General features: G+C 38.3%; 5 protein-coding genes across 7 annotated transcripts; 4 read left to right on the forward strand and 1 right to left on the reverse strand.

The window, feature by feature from the left end:
* The first annotated feature begins 2,095 nt into the window (after positions 1 to 2,095).
* LOC141823158 (uncharacterized) lies at positions 2,096 to 3,266 on the forward strand. The gene is made up of 5 exons (XM_074710418.1): positions 2,096 to 2,221; positions 2,364 to 2,447; positions 2,869 to 2,933; positions 3,013 to 3,070; positions 3,162 to 3,266. The coding sequence occupies exons 1-5, from the start codon at positions 2,096 to 2,098 to the stop codon at positions 3,264 to 3,266; spliced, it is 438 nt and encodes a 145-aa protein (XP_074566519.1).
* Positions 3,267 to 3,578: 312 nt separating this feature from the next.
* Positions 3,579 to 4,528, forward strand: LOC141825437 (uncharacterized). The gene is given in 3 exon segments (XM_074712820.1): positions 3,579 to 3,767; positions 3,769 to 3,966; positions 4,208 to 4,528. Coding segments are annotated over 3 exon segments (540 nt in total). The 5' UTR covers positions 3,579 to 3,602; the 3' UTR covers positions 4,385 to 4,528.
* A 1,043-nt stretch (positions 4,529 to 5,571) lies between these two features.
* On the forward strand, positions 5,572 to 7,896 carry LOC141824450 (uncharacterized). 3 transcript variants are annotated; one of them, XM_074711744.1, is made up of 4 exons: positions 5,572 to 5,799; positions 5,880 to 6,373; positions 6,798 to 6,983; positions 7,318 to 7,896. In XM_074711744.1, the coding sequence occupies exons 2-4, from the start codon at positions 5,906 to 5,908 to the stop codon at positions 7,594 to 7,596; spliced, it is 933 nt and encodes a 310-aa protein (XP_074567845.1). In that variant the 5' UTR covers positions 5,572 to 5,799; positions 5,880 to 5,905; the 3' UTR covers positions 7,597 to 7,896. The 3 variants fall into 3 exon arrangements, with proteins under 3 accessions (XP_074567845.1, XP_074567846.1, XP_074567844.1); XM_074711745.1 differs by having other exon boundaries at positions 5,572 to 5,765; positions 5,871 to 6,373; XM_074711743.1 differs by having other exon boundaries at positions 5,573 to 5,799; positions 5,871 to 6,373.
* Positions 7,897 to 8,338: 442 nt separating this feature from the next.
* On the reverse strand, positions 8,339 to 12,844 carry LOC141825230 (proline-rich receptor-like protein kinase PERK15). The gene is made up of 8 exons (XM_074712615.1): positions 12,235 to 12,844; positions 11,074 to 11,610; positions 10,647 to 10,733; positions 10,465 to 10,535; positions 9,514 to 9,590; positions 9,131 to 9,278; positions 8,879 to 9,043; positions 8,339 to 8,719 (listed from the first exon to the last, which is right to left on the reverse strand). The coding sequence occupies exons 1-8, from the start codon at positions 12,842 to 12,844 to the stop codon at positions 8,420 to 8,422; spliced, it is 1,995 nt and encodes a 664-aa protein (XP_074568716.1). The 3' UTR covers positions 8,339 to 8,419.
* A 6,749-nt stretch (positions 12,845 to 19,593) lies between these two features.
* LOC141825232 (indole-3-pyruvate monooxygenase YUCCA2-like) lies at positions 19,594 to 21,025 on the forward strand. Its single transcript, XM_074712616.1, has 4 exons — positions 19,594 to 20,205; positions 20,287 to 20,535; positions 20,623 to 20,745; positions 20,846 to 21,025. Exons 1-4 carry the CDS (start codon positions 19,594 to 19,596, stop codon positions 21,023 to 21,025), a joined length of 1,164 nt encoding a protein of 387 aa, XP_074568717.1.
* The last annotated feature ends 3,478 nt before the right edge of the window (positions 21,026 to 24,503 follow it).

A 24,503-nucleotide genomic window follows, 5' to 3' on the forward strand; every position in this document is an offset into this window, starting at 1 on the left:
GATCAAATGCGTGACTTCTGCTGAGGTGGCTTCACCTCCGCCAAATCACGTGCGTTACGGGCCCACGGCGCAGGAAAGGAAGCGTTGTGATTAGCTGGGACATGGTTGGTCGACCACGCGGAGTAGTGGAGTTGGTCTACTTGATTCCTCTGATGTTGCGATGCGACACTGGATTCAGGGATCGGCTCTCACATCGGGGTGCGCGATCGCGGTTGCTCGTACTCTCCCCGAGCGTGACCCGACAAAATACGCAAAGCTGCCGCGCCCAGCTCGGTCCCACCGCCAGTGGCGGGGCAACGGGCAGTCGAACGTTAAAGATGAACTAATAAGTTAAGACGCAAATCAAAAGAATTAAAAGTTTGTTCAGTTTTTTCCTCATATAATACTGATCCACTTCGTACGAAGATAATATGCAAATCCAGACTGAATGATTAAACTTGTTTAATATTATATTGTCGATTTGGATATCTATACCCATGTTCGTCGAGATTTCTAGTGATTCTTCGTAGGAATATATGGTACAAAATAAAATGTTTCAGTAAACAATTATGACAGAGCTTCTTCGAAAGGTAAGATTTTTGGGCCTTGGAAGATCTTGGAGGAAGGGGATCTTCTCGTTAAGAGGGTGGTGGTCCTGAATCTTGGCGCTGCACCATGGCCATCATCGATCCTTCAGAGATCGATGAGATTTCAATTGAGTTGGAATTAAGTGCAATACCTTAATTAATTTATTAATATTCACTGCAAATTAATCCATGTGAGTGTAATCTTGATTAGATCTTCCATATTTCCTATCCAGCTCATGCCATCTAATCATGAACATCTAGCTGGCTAGTTCCATGTTTCATACTGAACATTATGCAATAATGATCAAACATGTTATAATCCAAATTTCTTTTCCACCCGTGGACCAAATGATGCTAACTATTTTTTAATAAATTCAAAATTATAGTTAGCAAATACTTAACAAGCAAACATAACCAACTAATCCGATAAACCTAGGTTAAAGTTAGGACAAAAATTTTGGCAATCTTTTTTTTTTAATGCCTATTTGTCTTAATTAAACCTAGCTGCCAGCTCATGTTGATTAATTAGTTCTAGCTAGCAGTTCCCTCAAAGGTGGTACACCTAATATTCCCTTCATCACAATGGAGCTGCAAAGGAAACTTCTTGATACTATATTCTATTGTTTGTTCGATATGGCCATCTACTTCAACTAGCTTATTTTTTGAATTGTTTAAGTGCATCTCTTGAGAAGCATGGATCTTATGGCATTTAAATTACTATTTGCCGAACAATAGTTAAATCTTTTTGTAACTTTTTAAGATAGGAGTCATGTTGGTCTATCTTTGGCAAATGAATTTAATCTTAAGATATTGAAAACTTTTAAGATAAGAATCATGTTGGCCTATAGTTTGATCTATTATATATATATTTGTTCTCAGCCCTCCAAGTTTACAGTCTATATTAAATTGAATTATTCTCTTGGTTGTCTTAGATTTTTTTTATGAGCCAGAGTAGGTTGGTCCAGTTAATTTAGACCAAGTTGAACATAAAAAGCCAATTCATCAACTAAATTTTAGTAATTAACAAGAAGTAATAAAGTTGTAAACGTTCACTTAAATAATACATTATAGTAAACTACTATACTTAAATATATAGGATGATCATATTTACGTGGATTTAACATTTATACCAAGTCCATATTATCAAATTAGTTGTCCATCATTATTGAAGAAATCATCCAATGTAAAATTACATCTTTTGAAAAAAGTTAGAAGAATCTATTTGATATCTAGGTGAGGAATATTTAAGTGTTACATTAAGATCATTGGTAGATAATGATAAAACATCAAGTTTTAATTTAGGGCCCAAACCAAAAACATTTTCTTCAAGTATAACTAATTAAAGAATGCACATCGAGAATAAGATATCACACAACTTCATTGGAATGGCTTCCACTCTTGCAATAATTGCCTTGTACGTAGTGGGAACTTCTAATTAATTAAAAAGAAGTCCTCCTCATCCTTCATCTCCCTTAATCAGGATTATTGCTCCTTAAACTACCTCGAAGAAGAGAGAAAGAGAGAGAGAGATGAGGAGCTACGTTGGGCAGTCAAAGAAAGGGAAGAAGAGCTCATCAGCGAAGCAAATTAGGCAGCCTCAGAGAGGACTTGGGGTGGCTCAATTGGAGAAGATTAGACTCCAAAATGAGATGATGGTTAATATAGATTAATTACCGATCTCAATCTATTACAATTGCATGGTTTATGTAGATCTATCCATGCATGCATGCAGGTCTTTTTTATGTTCTTTAATTGACGTTTAATTGTTCCATATATATAAGCATGCAATTTAAGCAGGATCTGAGAGGACAATTTCCATATCCTGATTCATCATCGCCTTCCACATCATCTTCTGTCTTTGGAGTTCATCCTAGCTTTATGGTATGAGCATATTCATCTTCATTAAGCATATAGTTGCTTTATACCTTTTCCTTTCTTTCTCTTTTCTTAATGATCTTCACTGTAAAATGGATTAAAGCATGTCCATAGCTCTACAGTATGGCCTAGGTTTTCTCAACAAATATTAGAAGAGTTTGGATATTTTTCCGCGATAGTGATCAATGAAAACAAGGTTCACAGTTTTTTTGAGTTTCAAGAAAGTCTTGAAAAAATTCTCAAATTAAAAGATTCATGCTATATAATTGTTTTTGATAGTTTCAAAATTCATTCTTAAATCTTACATACTAATTTCTTAGATGTGTGTGTTCAGAGCTAGTGCTCAGTTTAATCTTTCTTATCTTAGTTGAATTTGAACACCGGATTTTTTAATTTAAATAAAATGCTTCAATTGCATATTGTTTAGATTATTGGACTTGAAGGTTCTACAGAAATCACATATGGTGAACACTTTTCTGGTGCAGCAAAATGGTGTGTATGTCTCTCTCTAAGCCTGTCTGTCTATCGTATATATTCATAACTATTTAAAAGAAAAATATATATACAGTAGGTCCTTGAACGATTCAAATAGTCATGCAATGTTGTTCATCAACAAACAAGACAATGAGGTATCAAATTTTTCACAAAATGCATACATTTCACCTTGTATTTTGCTAACTAATCAATATATATATTTATATATATAATTAATGCATGCAGACGAATAACATGCGACAGGACCAGCAGCTTCAACATTACTCAACTAGTTCTAAAGGCCGAGACTCCGATTCAGCATTAGATTTAGAGCTAAAATTATCTCTGTAACAATGTTTATTATGTATAATTTTATGGCGTGCATGTCGATTTTGTTGTTATAATTGTGTGATCGATACATGCTATTATACAATTTGCATCCCAAACAATTAGCACAATACAATCTGCATACATCACTTAAATCAAATATATGTAAATCAGACTGCCATTCTGATACAAAGCCATCGAAACACTATGGTCACATTATTAGTAGCTTGTATCAATTACCTTAGCCATGTTCAAATTTAGTTATATGTTAAATTTTATATATTAAATTATACATACATGAATATGCTGGGCCGGGAAGAGGTGCCCGCGGTCCGGCCCATTTCACACTAAAAATGTCTGATGGAACTCTGGAGAACGCGAAAGGTTGACACAGCCGAAATGGGTTTGATATCGGCGCTCGTTGACGCCGTGGTGGTGGTCTTCTCCGTCGTGCTTGCTGTGACGGCGCCATTGTTCGACGCACAGATATGCCTCCCCGATTCGCTCTACCCGACGCTGCTCGTTGAAGCTAAAGCGGTGGTACGCCGAAGAGTACGGCGACTATTTGATGGCCGAGAAGCCCGGTTTCTTCACTGGCCTCGTATGGCTGGAGATCGCTTTCCTCTGGCCCCTCTCTGTGGCCAATGTCTACGGCATCATCGCCCGCCGCCCCTGGGTTGCCACCACTTCCCTCATGGCGGGCGTCAACGTCGCCACGACCATGGTATTCGGCATCCTCTTTATGCCCTAAACCCTAAAATTCGCAGCAATACTACTTTCCTTGCTACAGACTTGGAAAAAGTTGTATTTTTATCCGGTCCAATGTCTCAACTTCTTCACATTATTCTGGATCGGTGACTCATAGAAAACCCGTGTGGAATGTGAATTGATCGAGCTTCTTGATTGTTTCTTGCACAAACATTTACAGTAATGTTGTGATTAAGAACTTTGTGATCGTTTTTTAGGCTGCCATAATGGGAGAGTTGCTGGGTTCAGGGAAAGCATCAGATAGAGTGATTCAATTTTATGCTCCATTCATGGTGTTTGCCTTCTTAGCGATCATACGAGGACTGCTTCCTCGACGCATCCCTCCTGCTACATCTCCTGCACCTTCAGGCAGGAGGAAGAACAAGAGGGCCTAATTGCAGCAGCTGCCGGTGGTGTAGTTGTTCTTTGGCTTCCTGTTGTCGACAAGTTACCTGTTGGATTTCATGTTTGATCAATCTTGTCTCATGATGAGGTTGGAACTTGCATTTTTTTGCATATTGAATTGGACTTAGGGGACAAAAATCAAGTTCATTAGGTGGTTTTGTGGCCTAATAAAATATAAATGCATTTGTTAAGCTTGCGCATTCAAAAATAAGCTGAGTTGAATATATATATATATATGTTTAAATAAAAATTTCCACATATTCATTAACAAAAAAAAACAAAGATTGTTACATGTGACGTTCAGTCAGTGCAGAATCCAGCTGCATCTCAAAGGAGAATGAACCTCTATGCATATAATAATCTAATCCAATTAAGATGCTGACATGTGTGTTTTTGTTTTCTTACTCGGGCTTAAAATCTCGTACATGTTTTTTGATTAATTTCTGCAACTAGAGCATGTTGTATAATTATGTTAATGCGAATTGCCACATTTCATTGCATGAAATTTATTGCCCATAATGTGTACGTAAATCATGTTTCCATTAACATGCAAATCAATCTTAATTGTTTTCTTAAAAAAAAAATTGCTTGCTGTATCATCTTGGCTCTTGCTCTCTCCCTTTTAACTATCTGTAGGTGCCTCATTACCAATTAATTTAATGCATAGCTAGCTGTATGCATGACTACTAGTTTAATCTCAAATGGAAATTGTAGCTAATGAGGGGGTTTATAAAGTCTGCATGAGTGAACTACCATCAATTTAGGCTTAAGCATTTTGGCCAATGATTAGGTATATCAAGCTGATGAGTCAGTTTTCTAATTTTGATGGATTTGTGATACTTAGTATAAACAAGTGTTTTCTTAGACATGGTGAGACATTTCAACAGACAAGGACTGTGGTTGTGGTGGCAGAGTGCTGTTCCAATATTTGTATAATCATTCATCAACCTCCAAAGGCAAAGGTAACAGCACTCTGCCGACACTTCCAATTCCCCACTCACGAGACTATTCTCAGAATCTTAGCTACGCAACTGCGTGTTAACAACTTGCCTATTTCACGCCAAACAGGAATCGGGTTTAAATGATTACGTGCCAACAACTTTTAAATGACATAAATGTGATCGCTCCTGGGTAGTTCCGTTTTAGGTTTGCATTATTTTCGAGGTTTGTAATCGACGGTAGACAGCGGATCCCGTGGGAGGTTGTGACCTCTTGTCCTTCATTAGTTCGGTTCGCTCTTTGGTAGCGTAGTGCGAGCTCAGCTTTCCTTTTTCAATCCCATGGCTTCGCGTCCGAAGCAAAGCTCGAATCTTTGCGTGGAACTCATAATGTTGCCGATGGTTAATTGCTGAAATGTTGCAAGAAATCCAGGTTCCCTGATCTTACGGTTTCTTTCTCAGGAAAGGTTTGGAGATTTATGGTTTTCGTGGTAGTTTGCTTCAATTGGCTTAAGGATTTATGCTGAAAATTTGACAGTTTTTCAAGCTATTTGCGAAATCGAGTAGAGTAAGATGATGCACACCAAGTCGGAGTCCGATGTTACGAGCTTAGCCCCGTCCTCCCCGCCTCGGTCGCCGAAGAGGCAGGCCTACTACGTCCAGAGCCCGTCGCGGGACTCGCACGATGGCGACAAGTCGTCGTCGATGCAGGCGACGCCTGTTTTTAATAGCCCCATGGAGTCGCCGTCGCACCCTTCGTTTGGGCGCCACTCGCGGACCTCTTCGGCGAGCCGATTTTCCGGGCCCTTCCGGTCCTCCTCGGGCCGGAAAGGCTACCGGAAGAGAGTAAACGACAAGGGGTGGCCTGAGTGCAATGTGATCCAGGAAGAAGGATCCTATGCGGACCTCGACGACGACAAGGGGTTGACACGCCGCTGTCAGATTATTCTGGGCCTTGTAAGCTTCATCCTCTTGTTTACCCTCTTCTCTCTTATCATTTGGGGAGCAGCTCGGCCATATAAACCAGAAGTTGTTGTCAAGGTATGCTTCTTTAAAGATTATTATGTTAAATTGTATTGTTGTTGCACTTCATGTTCCTATAATTTGAAGATATGCTATATTACTTTATTTGGGAGTATTTTTTGTATGTATCCATTAATGGTTACTGCAAAAAAGATTACAGCTTGTGAATCTAAAATTTTTCCTTTCCTTCTGAATTGCCAATTATTTGTTTGATGTTGGGATGTAAGATTTTCTGGGCAATATTGCCTTGCGTTAGCTAGGAATGTCTAATTTCTATCGTGGTTGTCAATTATCATTTTATTTAGGGCATGCCCTAGCAAATTCTGATGCTCGTGTAGGTAACTAGGTATTGTGCAAGTTCTATTGTTATGTGTTAAAGACTTTCACAACTCTGAATCTGCTGCGTGATTTAACATTCCATTAAACTCTCCTCTTAAACCAGAGCTTGTCGATGGATGACTTTTATGCTGGAGAGGGTACCGACATGACTGGTGTCCCAACTAAGATGGTCACTGCCAATTGTTCAGTGAAGATCAGTGTGTACAATACTGCTACAATGTTTGGCATTCATGTCACTTCAGGCCCAATCCGTCTCAAATTTTCAGAAATCACAATTGCTACCGGCGAGGTAAGTTTCTCATTGAATGTTGTATCTGATCATATGCAATGCAGTACTATCTATTCTTCAAACTGCATTATGAAGAACTCGAACTGGGACAGTACAGAATCTTTAAGCCATGATGAACGCAACCATTTTTGTCGCTTATTATAATCTTTGTAAGCCTTCTCGTTGCTGAAGTACAATGGTCAAATTATATATGAGACCCAAACTAAATCTTCCCTTCCCTATTTTATGTCCGGCCACAGAGAAGATATGCTTCAAATGTTGGTAATTATAGTTTGAACAACTATAGGTCTTGGAGGAGCTAGCTAATTCTCACGTTTTTTTTTTCTGATTGCAGTTGCAGAAATATTACCAGCCTAGAAAGAGTCACAGGACAGTTTCAGTCGTCTTGCATGGAGAAAAGGTACCATTGTATGGTGCAGGAGCCGGCATGGCTTTAACCAGCACCGGTGGTGCTGTCCCCTTAACTCTGGACTTTGAAGTCATCTCACGGGGTTATGTGATTGGGAAACTGGTGAGGGTGAAGCACCATAAGCACATTTCGTGTCCACTTGTCGTTGATTCGAGCAAAAGCAAACCTATAAGGTTTTCCCGAAATGCCTGCACCTATTTGTGAGCAGTGTAGCCGATATGGCAGCACAAATTCTGTCGTCAAAATGAGACCAAGTGGATTTGACCAAAACTGAAAGAGAGGAAAAGAAGGTTTTTCACTGATGCCAACCAATGATCTGGTAATTAATTTGGCTATCCTAAAGAACAATATTTGATTTCTTAGAGTATGCTTGATGCCCTTGTTGTCAGCAGTCCCCCTGTTGTTTAATGATTGTAATAATATTTTTAAACTTCAGAATAAGCTCCTTTTGTTTGGAAATAGCATTCTTGATGTTTAAGGAATTTTCTATCAAACTTATTCGCATATTGACTCGTTTGCTGGTAATGCCTTTATGTCATGGAGGCTGCCCGGGCTTCAACAAGCCTGACAGGAAAATGGTAGAGACTCTTTCGTGGCCGTTAATCATATTGCCCATCTCTCTGGTGCTCTCGTTGGGGATGCTTTAGTTTTGCCCATTAGTCGCATCGATATTTAAGTCTGTGACACATGATAAGAACAAAAAACTAGAGGCATCCCTCTGTTTTATTTTAGTATTAATTAATGTATTATTGCAATAGACATTTCTTAATCCTACAACTCATTTGATAAAATACAAATCTCGCATTCTTTATATCAGCAATCAATTAACTGTTGAAAAAATACATTTCATTTCAGCATTTGATAAGAAATACATATACATCACAAAAGAATCAAGCTATTAGTCATTTATTGAGCCAGCGAAATGAACATTTAAGAAAACCTGTTAAAAGCTGTCCAGAAGATGAATTTGGTTTTCTCAGCCGTAGAACAAGGCTGGGATTTGCACTAGAATTGATGCAGGAGGTTCTCACAAATTGCTGCCGAAACCATAGTAGCTGCCTCTCTTATTTTCCATCTCAATTTCTTGTGTTTGTTGACCTTCACTGCTTGAAGCCGATCGAATGTGACCGTATTCACTGGTTGGTGCACTGTACTCGCTGCTAGCGAATTCTTCAGTGGTCATTGCCATTTTTCTGAACTTCATATTCTTGTGCTGATTGGAATCGTAATCAGAGCTGCCGTATGAACTGTGAAACCTGCTGTGACCGAGCCTAACGCCGTCGTTTAAGTCATCAAGAGATACATCACCTTCTAAAGCACGGACAACCTATAGATTACATTCAGTGGTGTTAGTGAAGGGTCGACAACATTGCAGTGAGTGACAGAGGTAACACGAATCATGACTATGCAGAATGCAAACACCGGATGCAAGCCACAAATTGAAGATGGTACTTAAGAAAAAAACAGTTAAAGATAGAGGCAGAACCTGACTCATTCTTGGCCGTCGACGTGCTGAGTGACGAACACATGCAGCAGCACAGGCAATCATGCGGGCCATCTCATCAGGGTTATAGTTCATTCCCAACTTAGGATCAACAAGAGCATCATCATAGTTGCCATCTTCAAGAGCTTGAGTAAGCAATGGCCTTGCCTGAAGTTACAAGAAACAACAGCAAAGGTAAGGTGCAAAGAGATGACCAGAACAAGATAAAACATTAATGCAAATATACATACTAACCCAATCAACCAAACTATCATCAATGTAAGTTTGGGATTGATCAACAGGACGGCGTCCTGTGATTAGCTCTAGAAGCATTACACCAAACGAGAACACATCTGATTTATCTGTCAGTTTGCCTGAAGATGCATATTCAGGTGCCAGATAACTACAACAAAGCAGTGTCCACAGGTTAAATTGATGTGAAAGAAATTAAAGCCGTGGGAACTCGACAAAGCATTTAGGTCCCAAAAGATTCCTGCTCGCTAAATGGATGAAAAGAAATGATGCAATGGAAAACACAGGTCACTAACCTAGACAAGTGTTACAATTAATAGTAATTGCCTCATTAGATCTAATGTCAAAAGTACATGTTGAAGTGTAATGACAAGTATGAAGTTTACCCAAACGTTCCCATGACTCTCGTGGAAACATGGGTGTTATTATCAGAAGCAAACTTTGCAAGCCCAAAATCTGCAACCTGAAAAACATGAAATGTGTACAAATTTAGCAAACATAATGGTTAACTAACTAAAATACGTTATTAGAAAACATGCTACAGCAAAACTGCTGGCTGATAGGGAGGTTTCTGCAAAAAGCACTGAAGTCAACCCAATATGTCTGATTGAACTTCCGAAGGATGTGAAACAAAGAAAGATTTATCTTTTTTTCATTAACTAAAGCTTAGTGCACGGTAAAGTGAAGGGGAGCCTTGACGTAACATTAAAACTACTTCCACGTGATCTTGAGATCATGAGTTCGAGTCGTAGAAATAGCCTTTTGCAAAATGCAAAATAAGGCTGCATATAATAGACTCAATGTGGTCCAACCCTTCTCCGAGACCCGTACTGGCGAGAGTTTCGTGCACTGGACTGCCTTTTAAAAGCTTAATGCACATTTCAGTACAAACCTTTCATTTTTCAGTTTTAAAATAGCATTTTTCAGTTCCTTTTTTCTGATATACCCAATTTTCAGCCTCCAAAAGGCCAACCAGTTCAGGCCAAGCCAACTCTTCCATTCATTATTCATCATTCATCCAAGTGATCCGACTTCTAAGTCGAACAAATTTCAAGTACAAAGTACCATAAGATATACTGTTTCACGTACTACAATTGCTCCTATTGCAAAATAATCTATAGATTATTCAACTAAAAAATAAATCATTCTTCAGTTCATATGTGAATTTTCACATAATATTTTAATAACAATTCTAAAGATCCATGTTGGCATGTTTAGCACATCAGGAAGCTTACATGTCAAAGCAGAAGAAATATTCTTTTTTGAAGTTTAATAAACCATATATTATATTTTTGTCTAAACTTTATGGTATTATCTGATGCAGTAGATTTGTTTACCTTTGCCACAAACTTATAATCAAGGAGAATGTTGGATGCCTTAATATCACGGTGAATAATCTTAGGGTGACCTGCACACCAGACTAATCCTTGTAAGGATTGATACAAAAGAGTAAATCAATTCTACATTGAGGATGAACATTTAAAACAATTGTAACATACAAAATAGCAAAATAACTCACAGTCTTCGTGAAGATATGCCAATCCCTTAGCAGAACCCAAAGCAATTTTCAATCGTGTAGACCATTCCATGGTTGGTCGGCCTCTCCCTGCAACAGAACTACTCTCAGAAAGTATCCATTCAATTATCTTAAAATAATGCCTCTTCTGCAAAATAACAAAACAAAATCTCCAATGATATCAAGACCTGGATGAAGATCGGCTTATTCAAACAATTCAGAAGGAAACATTTCTGTTAAATTGTTGTCTAAGTTTTTTAATATCAGCTCATTATATAGCTTGAATATATGGCTGGAACCCAACTTCAATGCATGTTTGATTAAAGAAGTGAAGGTTAAGAATTAGAAGCAAAGAAAGTAAGAAAGCTAAAATTGATACAAGGTACAAAATCTTGAGCCAGTAATAATCAAGAATGGCATAATGCCTTACCATGCAAGTGGAACTCCAATGTATTATTAGGAACATATTCATAAACAAGCAGCCTCTCTCCTCCTGCAATGCAGTATCCAACCAATGAAACGAGATGCTTGTGATGCACACGGCTGATGATCTCAACCTCTGCCTGGAATTCACGTTCACCCTGTCCACTTCCTGTTTTCAATTGCTTCACTGCAACTTCCTTGCCATTTGAAAGTACTCCTCTATGTACGTAACCAAAACCACCTTGCCCGAGGAGATTAGCATCAGAGAAACCATTTGTTGCTATAGCCAGTTCTTCATAAGTAAAAGTGCTTTTTGAGAATCCAAGGGCAACACCAGGAGATCGTGGCGGTAGTGGAGTCTCAGGAGCAGAATAATTGGACCCAGAACCTCCACTGCTACTTATCATAGTGACTGGAGGCAGATGATTTGGAGAGTGTGGTGGACGCAAAGCGAATGGAGGAGGAGGTAATGGTCCAGGAGGAATTTTCACAACATTAGCAGCTGGAGGAGCATTCTGTTGCCAATATTCACCATAGCTTTCATCTGAAAACATCTCTCACGGTTGATTTGATAAGATATAATTTGACAATTGGAGTGTCTAGCAATTCATTGAAATACTAAAAACATAATGTCCAAACCAAAGCATAAAATGGAACAGCAAAGAATACGATCACAACAATCTTCTTTCAAAGAAGTGGCAAAAATATTTGTTGCTGATTGATGAACGTGTTTGAATGTAAATATTAGTTACGCAACTAGACAAAACAGTGAATTGCGGATGCCATATCCAATTGAACTCTGCTGCAAGCCTGCAACTAGTCTATAACAATTCTACTGACGTGAAGGAAGTAGAATGCAAGGTTTGTCTTCACAGAACATCGATCTTTTTGACAGCATCATTCAAAGCAACTCACCAATCTCCCTGACCGGCGAAGCATACTACTCGTAAGATAAAGAACCTTCAATTTGTTGGTTATTTCATGCGGTGTATTTCCATGAGAATTACACGGATGAACCATTTGTGCAGTTGGAAAGTAACAAAGTGCACATCGAAATAACGGAAAAGGTAAGGGGGGAAACATACATCAGATATAAGTAATGAATCTATGCGGAGGGGGAAAAAAATCAATTTTCCTGAGAAAATCAACAAGAGAAAATGGATCTAACCTTTCCCTGTCATTGGAGGCGGCGGTGAAGCTCCATAGTAACGAGGCGACGGCGGCGGCGCGCTGCGCTTCTTTCTCCAACAAAAAACGCATAGGAAGCTAAGCAGCAAGAGGATCGCAACCCCGCCAACCGCTACCACGACGACAACAGGTGTCGAGATTGAACTAGAGCTTGACGGAGATGCAGAAAGCGAAGAGGGAGACGGCGGCAACCTGGTAGATGGCACTTGAGGCGGCGGTGGAGAATGTGAAGAGGGTGGAGACGGGGGCGAAACGGATGAGGCCGTCGGCGGGGGAGGCGACGAGGCGGATGGTATGGAGGGGGAGGGCGAGGTAGAGGGAGGGGGCTGGGACGGGTTGTCGGGTGGAGGCGGGGATGCCGGAGGTGAGGAAGCGGGGGTCGTTGGGGGAGGGGCGGATGGGGTGGACCGGGGCGGGGCCGCAGGTGTGGTTGGAGGAGGTGTGGGTGGGGGAGGCGTGGCGGGGGTAGCTGGAGGCGGGGCTGCATTAGTGGCAGGGGGAGGCGCTGTAAGGGTGGATGGGGGTGGGGCCGCGGGAGCGACCGGTGGAGGCGCGCTGGGGGAGGAGGTCGGCGACGGGGAGGAGGACATGGTGGGCTATGGGCGGCGAGTACAGAGGTGGATTCCTCCTCTCCTTTGAGGTGAGATTAAACAAATACTCTACGTTGTAATCATTCTCTCTCTCGGGTATGGACTATGGACGAGTGGAAGAAGAAGTAAAGAGAAGCGGTTGGAGAGAAACGTAACCAAGAAGGCAAAATCACGAAGATGAGCCAGCTTTTTTCTCCACTGAACGAAACAAATCCTGTGTTTACTTAAGTGGAAAATAAGCCAAAAAAAAGAAGCGCGAACTTGAGGAAGTAAATAGGGGGAATTTTTCAAATAGTGGCGTCTTATATTTATTTCCTCCTCTCACTTTCTACCTTATATATTTATTTAAAATATATTTTTTAATATTATTATTTTTTATTTAAATTTTTAATCAGTTAGATACATGATAACAAATATGATTTCATAATCATTACAATGTGAATAAAAATTCATATTATAATCATTATAAAATCATATTTATTATAATATGAACATAAATTTATATTGTAACAGTTATGAAATCATAACTGTTATATCGCAAATATATTCAAAAATAGTCATGTTGTAGTCACTACGATTTTACAATTATTACAACATAAATTCAACTCTGAATTTAAATTGATTCAGAAATTAAAGTTTAGATAAGAAATAATCATATTAAAAAATATTTAAATAATTATACACAATATCAAAGGATATCTTTTGATTAACAATAAATATAGAACGTTCTTTTGAAAATTTAAAAAAAAATTATCTTAATTTTCGCCCAAATAACTAAAGTGAAAATAATTTAAATTTTTATTTTTATTTCTATCTAAATAAATACAATAACAATAATTAAAATTTATCCTATATGTTAGGTAGGGTCGGTATCTCTGTCTAAATAAATAAGAATTAAAAAAAAAAATCCATGCGTAATTCCACCTAAGTAAACATGTAAATAAGTATATTAAAAATCGAAAATTGATTTGTGACGATATGCTATCAAACCTTGTTTAAATGAAACATGTGGAATCTCGATAGAATGATTACCAAAACTATAATGCGAATGTGATGTGGATCGGAATAAACTCACTTGGCTCCATTGCTAAGCACATAATAATATAATTATTCTGGCAAGACTTGACTTCTTTGGCCAAAGAAACAACAATAACATCGACTATATATCTTTAAAAAAATAAAGTCAAGATGATTTTTTTAGACTTTCCTGTTGGGAATGCATTACTGGAAGCCACATGGCATGTCATATTTGATTGGCCAAATTAAAATAGATCATTGACTGGGTTTAATGTTTGCTGGCTAATAATTATATTTATACAGATCATATATGATGATGATGAGCTGGGGTAAGTCGTGATAGTACGTAGTTATGAACACAAATTATGGACAACCTAAAACACTTTGCAAATTCCTCTAAGCAGAAGGTCGCTGCTTACCAAGAAACACATGCATCCACCAAAGAGCAGTTAGTGCTCGTTTCACAGAAAAAGAATAGAAAAGAAAAGAAAATTACCCCTTAATCACTACAGCACTACTCCAACACTCCATGATGAATGAGGACCCAAAACCACCTGCCGCCGCTACTTAATTAAATAAAGAGTAGAGTGCTTTAAAAAACGGACATAATCAAATTGGTATAAATTTATAAAAATAAAGTAAATTTTAAATTCTTAATTTATCGATGTAAAAATATTCGAAGATTTTTTAAATATTTTTAATAATTTTTAAAATTTAGAATAATTTTAATTTTTTTTTATATTTAAAGATTTAAATCTATTTAAGATTTTTAAGATTTCATGTCAGATTTTTTTTCTATTAAAATTTCTTTTCTTTCCTTACAAATTAAGTTTTGGATCTACATAAATATTTTATTTGTTGATATTTAAAAAAATATATTTTAATAATATTTTTAACAGTGATATTTATTTCTTTGTCTCTTGATATTTTTTTGAATTAATAAATTTTAGAAGATTAATTTCTGATATTCACAGTTGGATCAACGAAATCAATATTATTTATAAAATAATCATTATTCTATCTGACGTCAATAATCTCCCTTCATAAAGTCTTAGGGTGGGTATTAGATGCTCCCGGGGCATAGCTGAGTTGGTTACGATGCAGCAGACTTGCAGAAGAGGGCAAGAGTTCGAATCCTGACGAAGACAAGCAATACCTTCCTGTGTTGTGACCAACTGTAGTCTCTCGATTTACTCCTCACAGATGGTCATGGGGCCGACCGTGTGAGGCCGCTAAGGTGGCGGATTCCACCTTTGCATAATAGGGTGGGTATTAGATGTCCCCGGGGCAATGATGCCACCTTTGACATTTAGGGTGGTTATTCAGATGTCCCCGGGGCAATGATGCCACGGTAGGCTATGGTGTATTTGTAAGAATTTTTCTCCAAATGGGGAGTGTATTTGTAAGAATTTTTGCTCCAAATCGATGAAAATTTTCTGTGGGACCAGATCGGTTACCCAGGGATAGTTAATGAAACTAACTAGGATTTATTTATTTATTTATTTAGGGTTGGTATTAGATGAACATTATCGGTCTGGATGAACATGATCACCTTTTGTAATAATTAATTAAAACGTTGAGCCACTGCAAATTTCCAATTGCAAATCCTTAATTCAGTGTATCTCTCGGAGCAAACGCTGTCCCAGGCCACAAAATTAAATTTCTTGTCGTACAGGGTGCTTGCCCGGTGTTGGCCAAGAAATGGAGAAACAGAGGATGTTGTGGCTTTTGTTTGATTAATGGGAGTAATTATTATATTTTTTCCTGAATTTCTATTGAATAGTATGTTATATTTGGTTTCATATATATATATATATATATATATATATATATATATGAGTATGAAATATCTTATCCAATTGGGATACTAATAGCGATGTCCCTACTCTTATATAGTAGGTAGACAACAAGGGGCCGCTTTGACCTACAAGTTAATCTATTTCATTCACGATTAGTAATGAATAGAAAAGTAAGATTCTGGATTAGATAGACAACCAGGCAGGCATATTTGAGTTGGGCCCTCCTCTTTTGATTTATTTATTTATTCATTCATTAAACATATAATAAAGTTTTTAAAAAATATATAATCGTTTAATTTAATGACAAACGAAACCAAAACGCTAAGAGTTTAAATTTCTAAAAAAAGCTTAATTTCTGTTTGCAACTAGTTGAATTATCATATATATATATATATATATATATATATATATATATATATATATACACTTTAATTACTTTCGGTATTAATCTATAACAATTTGCAATATGCAATGCAACCCCACGAATCTCACAACAACTCCCATTATTACTCTTTAAGTAGCACTAATCTCCTCCCATGATCTCTAAAACACATTTAGTCCTCGATTTATAGGTTAATTTGACATCAAATGCAGTACTTATTCACCTTCCCTAGCTTGTGATGAAAGTACACATGATGCCACACTTTTCGATCGAGTATCTTCTTGCAAGTGTCGAGCAAAAAAAGTTGACCATTAATATTTATTTTATATATCAATTGATGGAGTGATGATATGGATGGGGAATATGCCTCACTATCTCTTAAATTAAAAGCCCAATTAAGTGGAGACCAAATGATGATTAATTAGTAGATCCTGTACCCTTTATTAGCTTCACTGTGTTTATCCTCAATGTCCCTTTAACCTTTGGCAAAAAGGCTCTGATACGAACCCTAAAATTCAACGATGAGATAGGATTTAATTAAGCAAATGATGCGACACACTTTTGGAGATGAAAGTATATATACTTTAATCAGTAACAATTACTGGAAAATTTATATTCCAAAGCATAATGATTTAGAAGGCGATTCTGTCGGATTAAAATGGCTTCTCATGACACATTAAAAGGAGTAGGTCGTCATGGACAGCATGATGAAAAGCAATCTCTTGACTTTGTAAATTACAGATGAACTTAATTAATAGTGGAATGGTCCTTTAATTTTTGTGAGTGACAACTGGAGAAAGATTAACGAAGATGATATGATGTGATTTAGTTATTTTAACTTAACACGATACCTAATTATTTTAGTGCCACGTGGATAAGTCAATTCATGCTAGATGTGATGATATATATATATATATATCTCTTCCAAACAAATTGACCTACGTCGCAATCACTTTGATATGTGAACAAAATGAAGAGTATAGTCGTGGATTTAGAACTAATAACATCTAGAATTTTGAAATATAAATAATCAATCGCGTATGTTTAATAAGAATAATCAATCGAATTTGCTGAATATTATAATTCATATGCACTAAGTCAACTGCTGTAACTTTATTTACATGGTCTCCTTTGTTAATTGATTAAAAATGCCGTCAAATAGATAAAGGAATTGTTTTGTTAGTAAAAAATTTCCTTTCGATAGAAGTTCGTATCTTAAAAGGAGAATATCATGCATCTAACATGCCTCAGGTGTGGCTTTAATTTAAAAGGGATTTAACAAAAAACATATCTTTACTTTTTTTTAAGTGCATCAAAATTTAATAATTTGGAAGCTTAATTAAAGAGCGATGCCCTAGTCGTGCCAACTTACTTAAGACGTCTAACACACTGTGTTAATTTTTGTTAATCTCGCAACGATGAAAGTGATTTGATCAGGTTTCCTTGGACAAGTAAATTATATTATTTAGAAATTGATGCAAATGGGGTAAACTCGATCGGGCATCACCTTATCTAGACCATGTACATCGTCCTACGACGATGCCCTCCATATATAATAACAGGAGCTTATCGGGCACTGATCTCCCCTACTAACAAGCACGACCATAGTGACCCCTAGATGACAATGAGGAATCCTGATCAAACGGGTTCTCTCTGATCATAACCTTCGACAGTTTCTAACATAAAAACCGACACCAACGAGGTTGCTTGTATATATATCTTGAAACCCACATCGGGCTAACGACTAGATAGCATCAAGAGTATAGCCCAACGATTGTTGCCCTTAACACAATGTTCCGCTCGTGTGGTTAGTTAGCAAGCGATGCTTCACTCGTGCGGTCATCTACGTGGCTAGTCTAGAACTCGTGTGGCAGCTTATGTGGATTTTCTATCTCTGCGATTATATAAAGTTCCACAAAAGTAATTGAAGATATGATTTTCTTCTCTCATACCAAGACTAATCTTCTCCATCATTTTCGAACTCTTTCGCTCTCTCAAGCACTCACGCGAGCTTCATATTTCAGTCAATCGCTAACTTAATCATCAGAGAGGTCACATTGACAACATCGATCTTCGACTGATGAACTTTGATTCGTAAGGTATTGAGAGCAAACCCATCAGAGAACTGATACCACCGTACTTAGAAAGAAGGGGAGGAGGTACTAGCGGATGAAGAAGAACACCATCATAAATGATCACAACATTCTTTTCGATCTTCATGTTACTGGATTTAAGGGAAAATGCCTATGTTAATTAACAACTTACTTATCCATGAGATCCATAAAAGAGTTTGAGACGAGAATATTATAATCAGTTACAATTCTCTGAAATTTCTGATACACTTGTTAATCCACATTTCATCATTTAGCGTGGACAATATATATATATATATATATATATCGAAAACACTTGAAAATAGAATTTTAATTTGATTTTTATTTCCTTAAAATAATGAGTATTCATAGGTATTAGCATATATATATCTGTCAATATGTGGGAGACCTATATTAAATTGAACATTAAATCCTTAATCTTTTAGTTGTTACTTATGTCTACAGGAGTTCTCTTCGTCAAGGTTAATTTCCACGCCGGTAAAAAGAGTACTGCTATGCCTATGTGATACGCATGCGATGCATGGTAAGTCATCGCTGCATGCATATGATACGGCGACCGACACGTAGCTTGGGGCTCCCCTCCTACGCTACTGCCGTGCCCGTGCCACCTTAACTAACTGAACTGTTATGCAATCAATATATCGATTTATATTCAGAGATCGTGCATGGTGATGATGATGGAACCTGTGATTTGAAGATCGAGGCATGCATGCGGCATGCCCGTGCTTGCAGTCTGACAGCTTTTACAGAAGCTACATTCGGATATTATTATAATTTAATTACTGTGTCCTAGGTTCGGACCGGGCAGACAAGATATGTCTTTGCATATGCTCTTGGTATCAGATTCATCCGACGAGCTATATTAGAGATATATAGACTTTGGCAACACACTAATTATTATTAGATTAAGTTTTTTCTCCGTTTATTTCGTATTCATATACCGACCGTATCGTTACTGATAATAATAATAATAATAATAATAATAATAATAATAATAATAATAATAATAATAATGAATTACGTACAAGCAGGTGACCTCAGCTACAAGCCCACTAATTAGCAAGAGCCAATTGTGCACCGAAACGACGGTTAAGCACTAGATATATCATAACTAGTCGCCCTTCTCTGACTGATTCCCAGCTCTACCACCACTCTCCCGCTTCCTCCGGCGAAGCTAATCAAATCTAAAGTGATTCTTCGTTGATCCACGAGTAGATAAGACCTACAATGTTTTCTTGATTAGATTGATCCCCCACCCCCCTTTTTTTTCCCCCTCCAATCAATCCTTCTACGGATAATACCTATAAAAAGGCCTCCACCATCCGCCTTTCTTCCATAGTTCGTTCATGGCTATCGGATGGCGGAGGACATGGAGGCACCACGCAACGCTCTCAGAATGAAGAAGCAGAGGAGTCGAGCTGCCACTTATTTAAGTCGATGAAAAAGCAGGTTTGTGATTTCGCCGGTCCGATCATCGTCGGCGCCGGCCCGTCTGGGTTCGCCGTCGCAGCCTGCTTCAAGAGCCGCGGCATAGAGAGCCTCATCCTCGAGCGCGCTCACTGCACCGCCTCTTTGTGGCGGCTCAAAACCTACGACCGCCTCCGCCTCCATCTACCCAAATCCTTCTGCGAGCTCCCCCTCATGCCCTTCCCCGCCGCCCTCCCGCGCTACCCCACCAAGCGCCAGTTCCTCTCCTACCTCGACGCCTACGCCGCTGAGTTCGGCCTCCATCCGCGCTTCGGCGTGGCCGTCGTATCCGCCGAGCGCGACGCTTCCGCGGGCCTCTGGCGCCTCCGCGCGGACTCCGGCGAGGAGTTTACGACCCGGTGGCTGGTGGTGGCCACGGGGGAGAACGCAGAGCCGGCGGTGCCGGGGATCCCGGGGATGGCCAACTTCCTGGGGCCAGTGCTGCATACCAGCGCCTACCGTAGCGGTGAGGCCTACCGGGGAAAGCGCGTCCTCGTCGTCGGCTGTGGCAACTCCGGCATGGAGGTCGCCCTCGATCTATGCGACTACAATGCGATCCCTACCATCGTCGTTAGAGACACCGTGCGCCATCGCGATATCCATTAAATTCATTATAATCTAATTATTATATATATTCTCATTTTTTCTCCCTGAAAAAAACAGGTCCACATATTGCCACGTGAAATGCTGGGTCAGTCGACCTTTGGACTGTCGATGTGGCTGTTGAAGTGGCTCCCGGTTCGGACGGTGGACCGTTTCCTGCTCATCGTCGCCCGTCTCGTGCTCGGCGACACGGCCAGGCTCGGCCTGCCCCGGCCCAAGCTCGGCCCTCTCGAGTTGAAGTCGCTCACCGGGAAGACCCCCGTCCTCGACGTCGGCACCTTAGCCAGCATCAAGTCCGGCTATATTAAGGTAGGGAACAATTAGTACTTAATCGTAGTTAATTAGTTTAACCATTATTGTTAGTCAACTTAAATTCGCGCATGCAACAACAATAAGGTTCGGCCAGCGATTAAGCGGATCACGGATCAAGGAGCAGAGTTTGTGAATGGAAGAATCGAAGAGTTCGACGTGATCATCTTGGCAACCGGATACAAAAGTAATGTACCTCGTTGGCTAAAGGTATCTATGATTTATCAGCATTACGTATAGTGATTTCTTTTCCCCAAAAGAATTAGTGAATTGATCTTTAGTTTCGTAGCTAAGAAAATCAGTGTTGTAGGAGAGTGATTTGTTCTCAGAGGAGGATGGTTTGCCGAGGAAACCATTCCCGAATGGATGGAAAGGGCAGAATGGGCTCTATGCAGTTGGATTCACAAAGCGAGGCTTGCTCGGGGCGTCGCTCGATGCAGTGAGGATTGCTCAAGATGTGGAGTTGTGTTGCAAGGCCGATCGAGAATAAGTAGGCAAGCTTTAGCTCATGCGACAGTAATCGAATTGTTTGGTGCGTTTCATTGACTGTGAGAATTATGAAGCAAGCTAGCTAGGCATGCAGTAATATGTATATATATGTAAATGACTTTTTTTTTTTCTTTTCCCAGCTGATCACTGATGATATTTAGTGTGAGTGAGAGAAAGAGGAGAGGTTGATGCCTCCATATATCTGACACCATATTTGGAAGGCTCCATCATAATTGTTTCTTTCAAACGTCCCCTCTACAACCATAGTTTTGATTTCATAATGTGTTTCGAGTGACAAATTAGATCATTCCTCCATTTAGTTCAGAGTATTATGCATCGCTTGCGCCACTCTTTGATCAGAGAAAATGGACAACAAACGTTTTCTTGGTGTTTGCTAAGGGAGTTTTTGTGTAAATACTGGAGTATCATGACTTTTTCTTTACTTTCTTTTTATACTTAATGTTTATAACGAATCAACATATCGTATTAGATAGATACGAGACTATTCCATATATATTCAAATGTAAAGTGATAAAAAAATTTGTTTCTACAATATTATTATATGATTCAAACTTGATCTCACATCTTAATGAAAAGTCTTTCATATTTAACCCATTTATCTCGTAATAAACAAATACTGATTTCCTTCACTATTTATTATTCAATTTTAATCTCTTCCAATTTCGATCGTCCTTCTGTTGTCCTTGCGCTGGCGGCCTAAACCCTAATAGCATCGCGCTCGCATTTACGATTGAGACTTCTCACACACGCGCACTACCATGCCAATCTCGCAATGATCTCCTATGCACACGTCGCCATCGGGAATCTCATAGGTGCAATTCTAGGTCCAAACTGTACTTTTTCTTGTGATTAGACATCGAAGTCACTTCTTGTTTGGACTCATTCTCCTGTCTTTTCTTCTCTTGATTTAATTTAAATTTGTTTCGAATTAGCTCGACACGTCCCAGCTGGATTACTGGATTAGTAGTGCATGTGTTCTGGAGAATGAATGGGAGACAGAGAGAGAAACAAATGAAAAGGAGGAAGGATCTTGACCTGATCCATATATGCAGTGTGGAATCTGATGAGTCCAAGAGAGAATCAGAGGATGAATGATGGAGATGGCGAAGGTATGCAGAGGCAAGTGGGATCAGTGCCTTGCGGTCCCGACAACACTATAGATATATATTTCTTCATGTCTTCTAGTACTGCTAAATGGGGATAACTGATGGAGCTCCGACAGAAGTCGCCATTGAAAATAATTAGCACCGATGGAAGCAAAACTCTGCGATTCGTCTCCATCACTGTCGAGTCTGTGTTCTTTTCGAAAGCTGGAAGTCAACAGTTTATGAGAAAAAAGCACTCATAAATATCGTTAACTTAGTAGTTTGCGTGATTGGTTGGTTGTCTTCCATCACAGTGCCAGCAGGTGTTTGCCACATGGGATTATTCGTAATCGGAGACCACAACAACAAAAAAAAAAGCCGGAGTATAAAAGTTTTTCAAAGACAAGTAAATGCCGATGAACATTTGTGTATAGATAGCAATTAAACTCGCTGGCAGACACGTACAGTAAGTAAATTGCCCTTCATAATTCACTCAAAATAAAACATTTGCTTGTACTTAAAGATCTGTCGTCCTACTGGAGTACCAAGGAATTCAATCCACCACTGGGCTTCATAATTATTGTGGGAAGGTGGCAGCCCACTTTGTATTGACTCTTGCCTTGTAGCTCAGTAAGATTCACTCGCTGTGCTGGTGCTGTGGTGCAGCTCCCAGCAGTGACTAGTGGCACTGGCCGGATCCGGAGGATCTCACAGTGCCCTCCTGTTCCAATGGGCCATGGCTGATGGTTGAAGATGATATATCCGCTCCTTCGTGCTTGGACGAGCCATTGAGCTTTTAAAGGAGGAATCAGTTGGGTTGAGGGTGTCCCCATTTTCAGCTCTCTGGAGTATGATCATGCAGAGCAAGAACACTCATTATGGTGAACAGGAAGAAACAGAGTTGAGTTGTGAGGCCCCAGGAATCAACTGAAGCGGTAGTGCGAGCAATAGCAGCTGCTGGAATTTGTATTTTGTTTTTGTTTTTCATGGATTAATATATTGCTCCTGGGCTGGCTACGGTCCTGAGGCTGGTTGAGGTTGAGGCCCAGGCCCAGATCCAGGTCCAGGTTGCTTCTGTGTAGTAGAAATGCATTTCAGTAATTTGCAAAAATGTTTTCAGAAATTTATCATTTTAAAAGTGGCATAGTAATAACTATTTTTCCCTTTTGATATGACAAGATTTGCCCTTTTCCAGTAAATGCACTATATATGTACGTATAACTTATTTTAATAATGTCACACTAAATTTAATATAATCTAATGTATTGTGATAGTTTATTCAAATAATATTTGACTAATATATAGATAGAATTTGCCTAAATAGTAAAATGAAATAATTATAGTTTTTTAAAAACTTTTTTTAAGGATATATGGATCGAGCATGTATAATTGCTCTTGTATATAGGCAAAGTGCAATGACAAAACATTCTCAACTGTGATATATTTGACACCAAATGTGACATAGCAAAAACTATTAAATTTTGTTGATTTATATATGAATATCAAAAATAATTTTTTAAAAGAATATCATGAATTAGAAAAAAATTCATGGCTTCCGGAAGAAGACGATGGAAATACTATTAATCAATAAAACTGTCTCAAAATACTTAAATAGATTTTAAATTCTAATATGTAAAAGAAAAAAATACTCTTAAACTCTACAAATAAAAAATTATTACAAATGATAAATAAAATATTCAGAGCATCCGAAAATATATTCAGAGCCTCTGAAAAAATATTAAATGATGTTTGATGGGTTTGAAAATGGCACATGAAATAATTTATATATTTAGAGAGATAATGAAAAAATAATTAATAATCATCAAATTTGTTAAAATTGTTATCATAAAACATTCAACCTATGGATTCTTTTTTTATCAAATCTATTTTTTTAGATAAAAGATCTGGACACGACGTCTTACTACTTCTTAAGATTAGAAACTAGCTATAAACTACTTGATATTTTAGATAACAGAGTCTATCAATGCACAAATAATAATATTTCAGTACGAATATCTCCTTTAAAATTGCAGAGATATACTCGTGGTTTTAGTTAACATTTTTTATTATATATATCAACACTTATCAAAGCATAATAAATTTATAGTACTAAAAACATATAATGTCTCATTGTAGGTATAGTATTTGAGATTCTAGTCCTTTTAGTTGACATCTTAAAATACTTAATGTCTGATGAATTTATAATGCTCAAACTAATAATCCCTTAACAAAGATATTTTCTTTAAAGTACTAAAAAGTCTGCAAATATTCTTAGTTGATATTTTTCATTGCTTATAGTTGTCAAATACTTATCTATTATAATTATTTTCTGAAATAAAGTAACTGATCGTCAATGATACTAAAAAAAATGAT

This window comes from Curcuma longa, chromosome 3 (assembly GCF_044706935.1).
Source record: "Curcuma longa cultivar G26 ecotype Majalengka, Jawa Barat chromosome 3, ITB_CL_G26_1.1, whole genome shotgun sequence".
Classification (NCBI taxonomy): Eukaryota; Viridiplantae; Streptophyta; class Magnoliopsida; order Zingiberales; family Zingiberaceae; genus Curcuma; species Curcuma longa.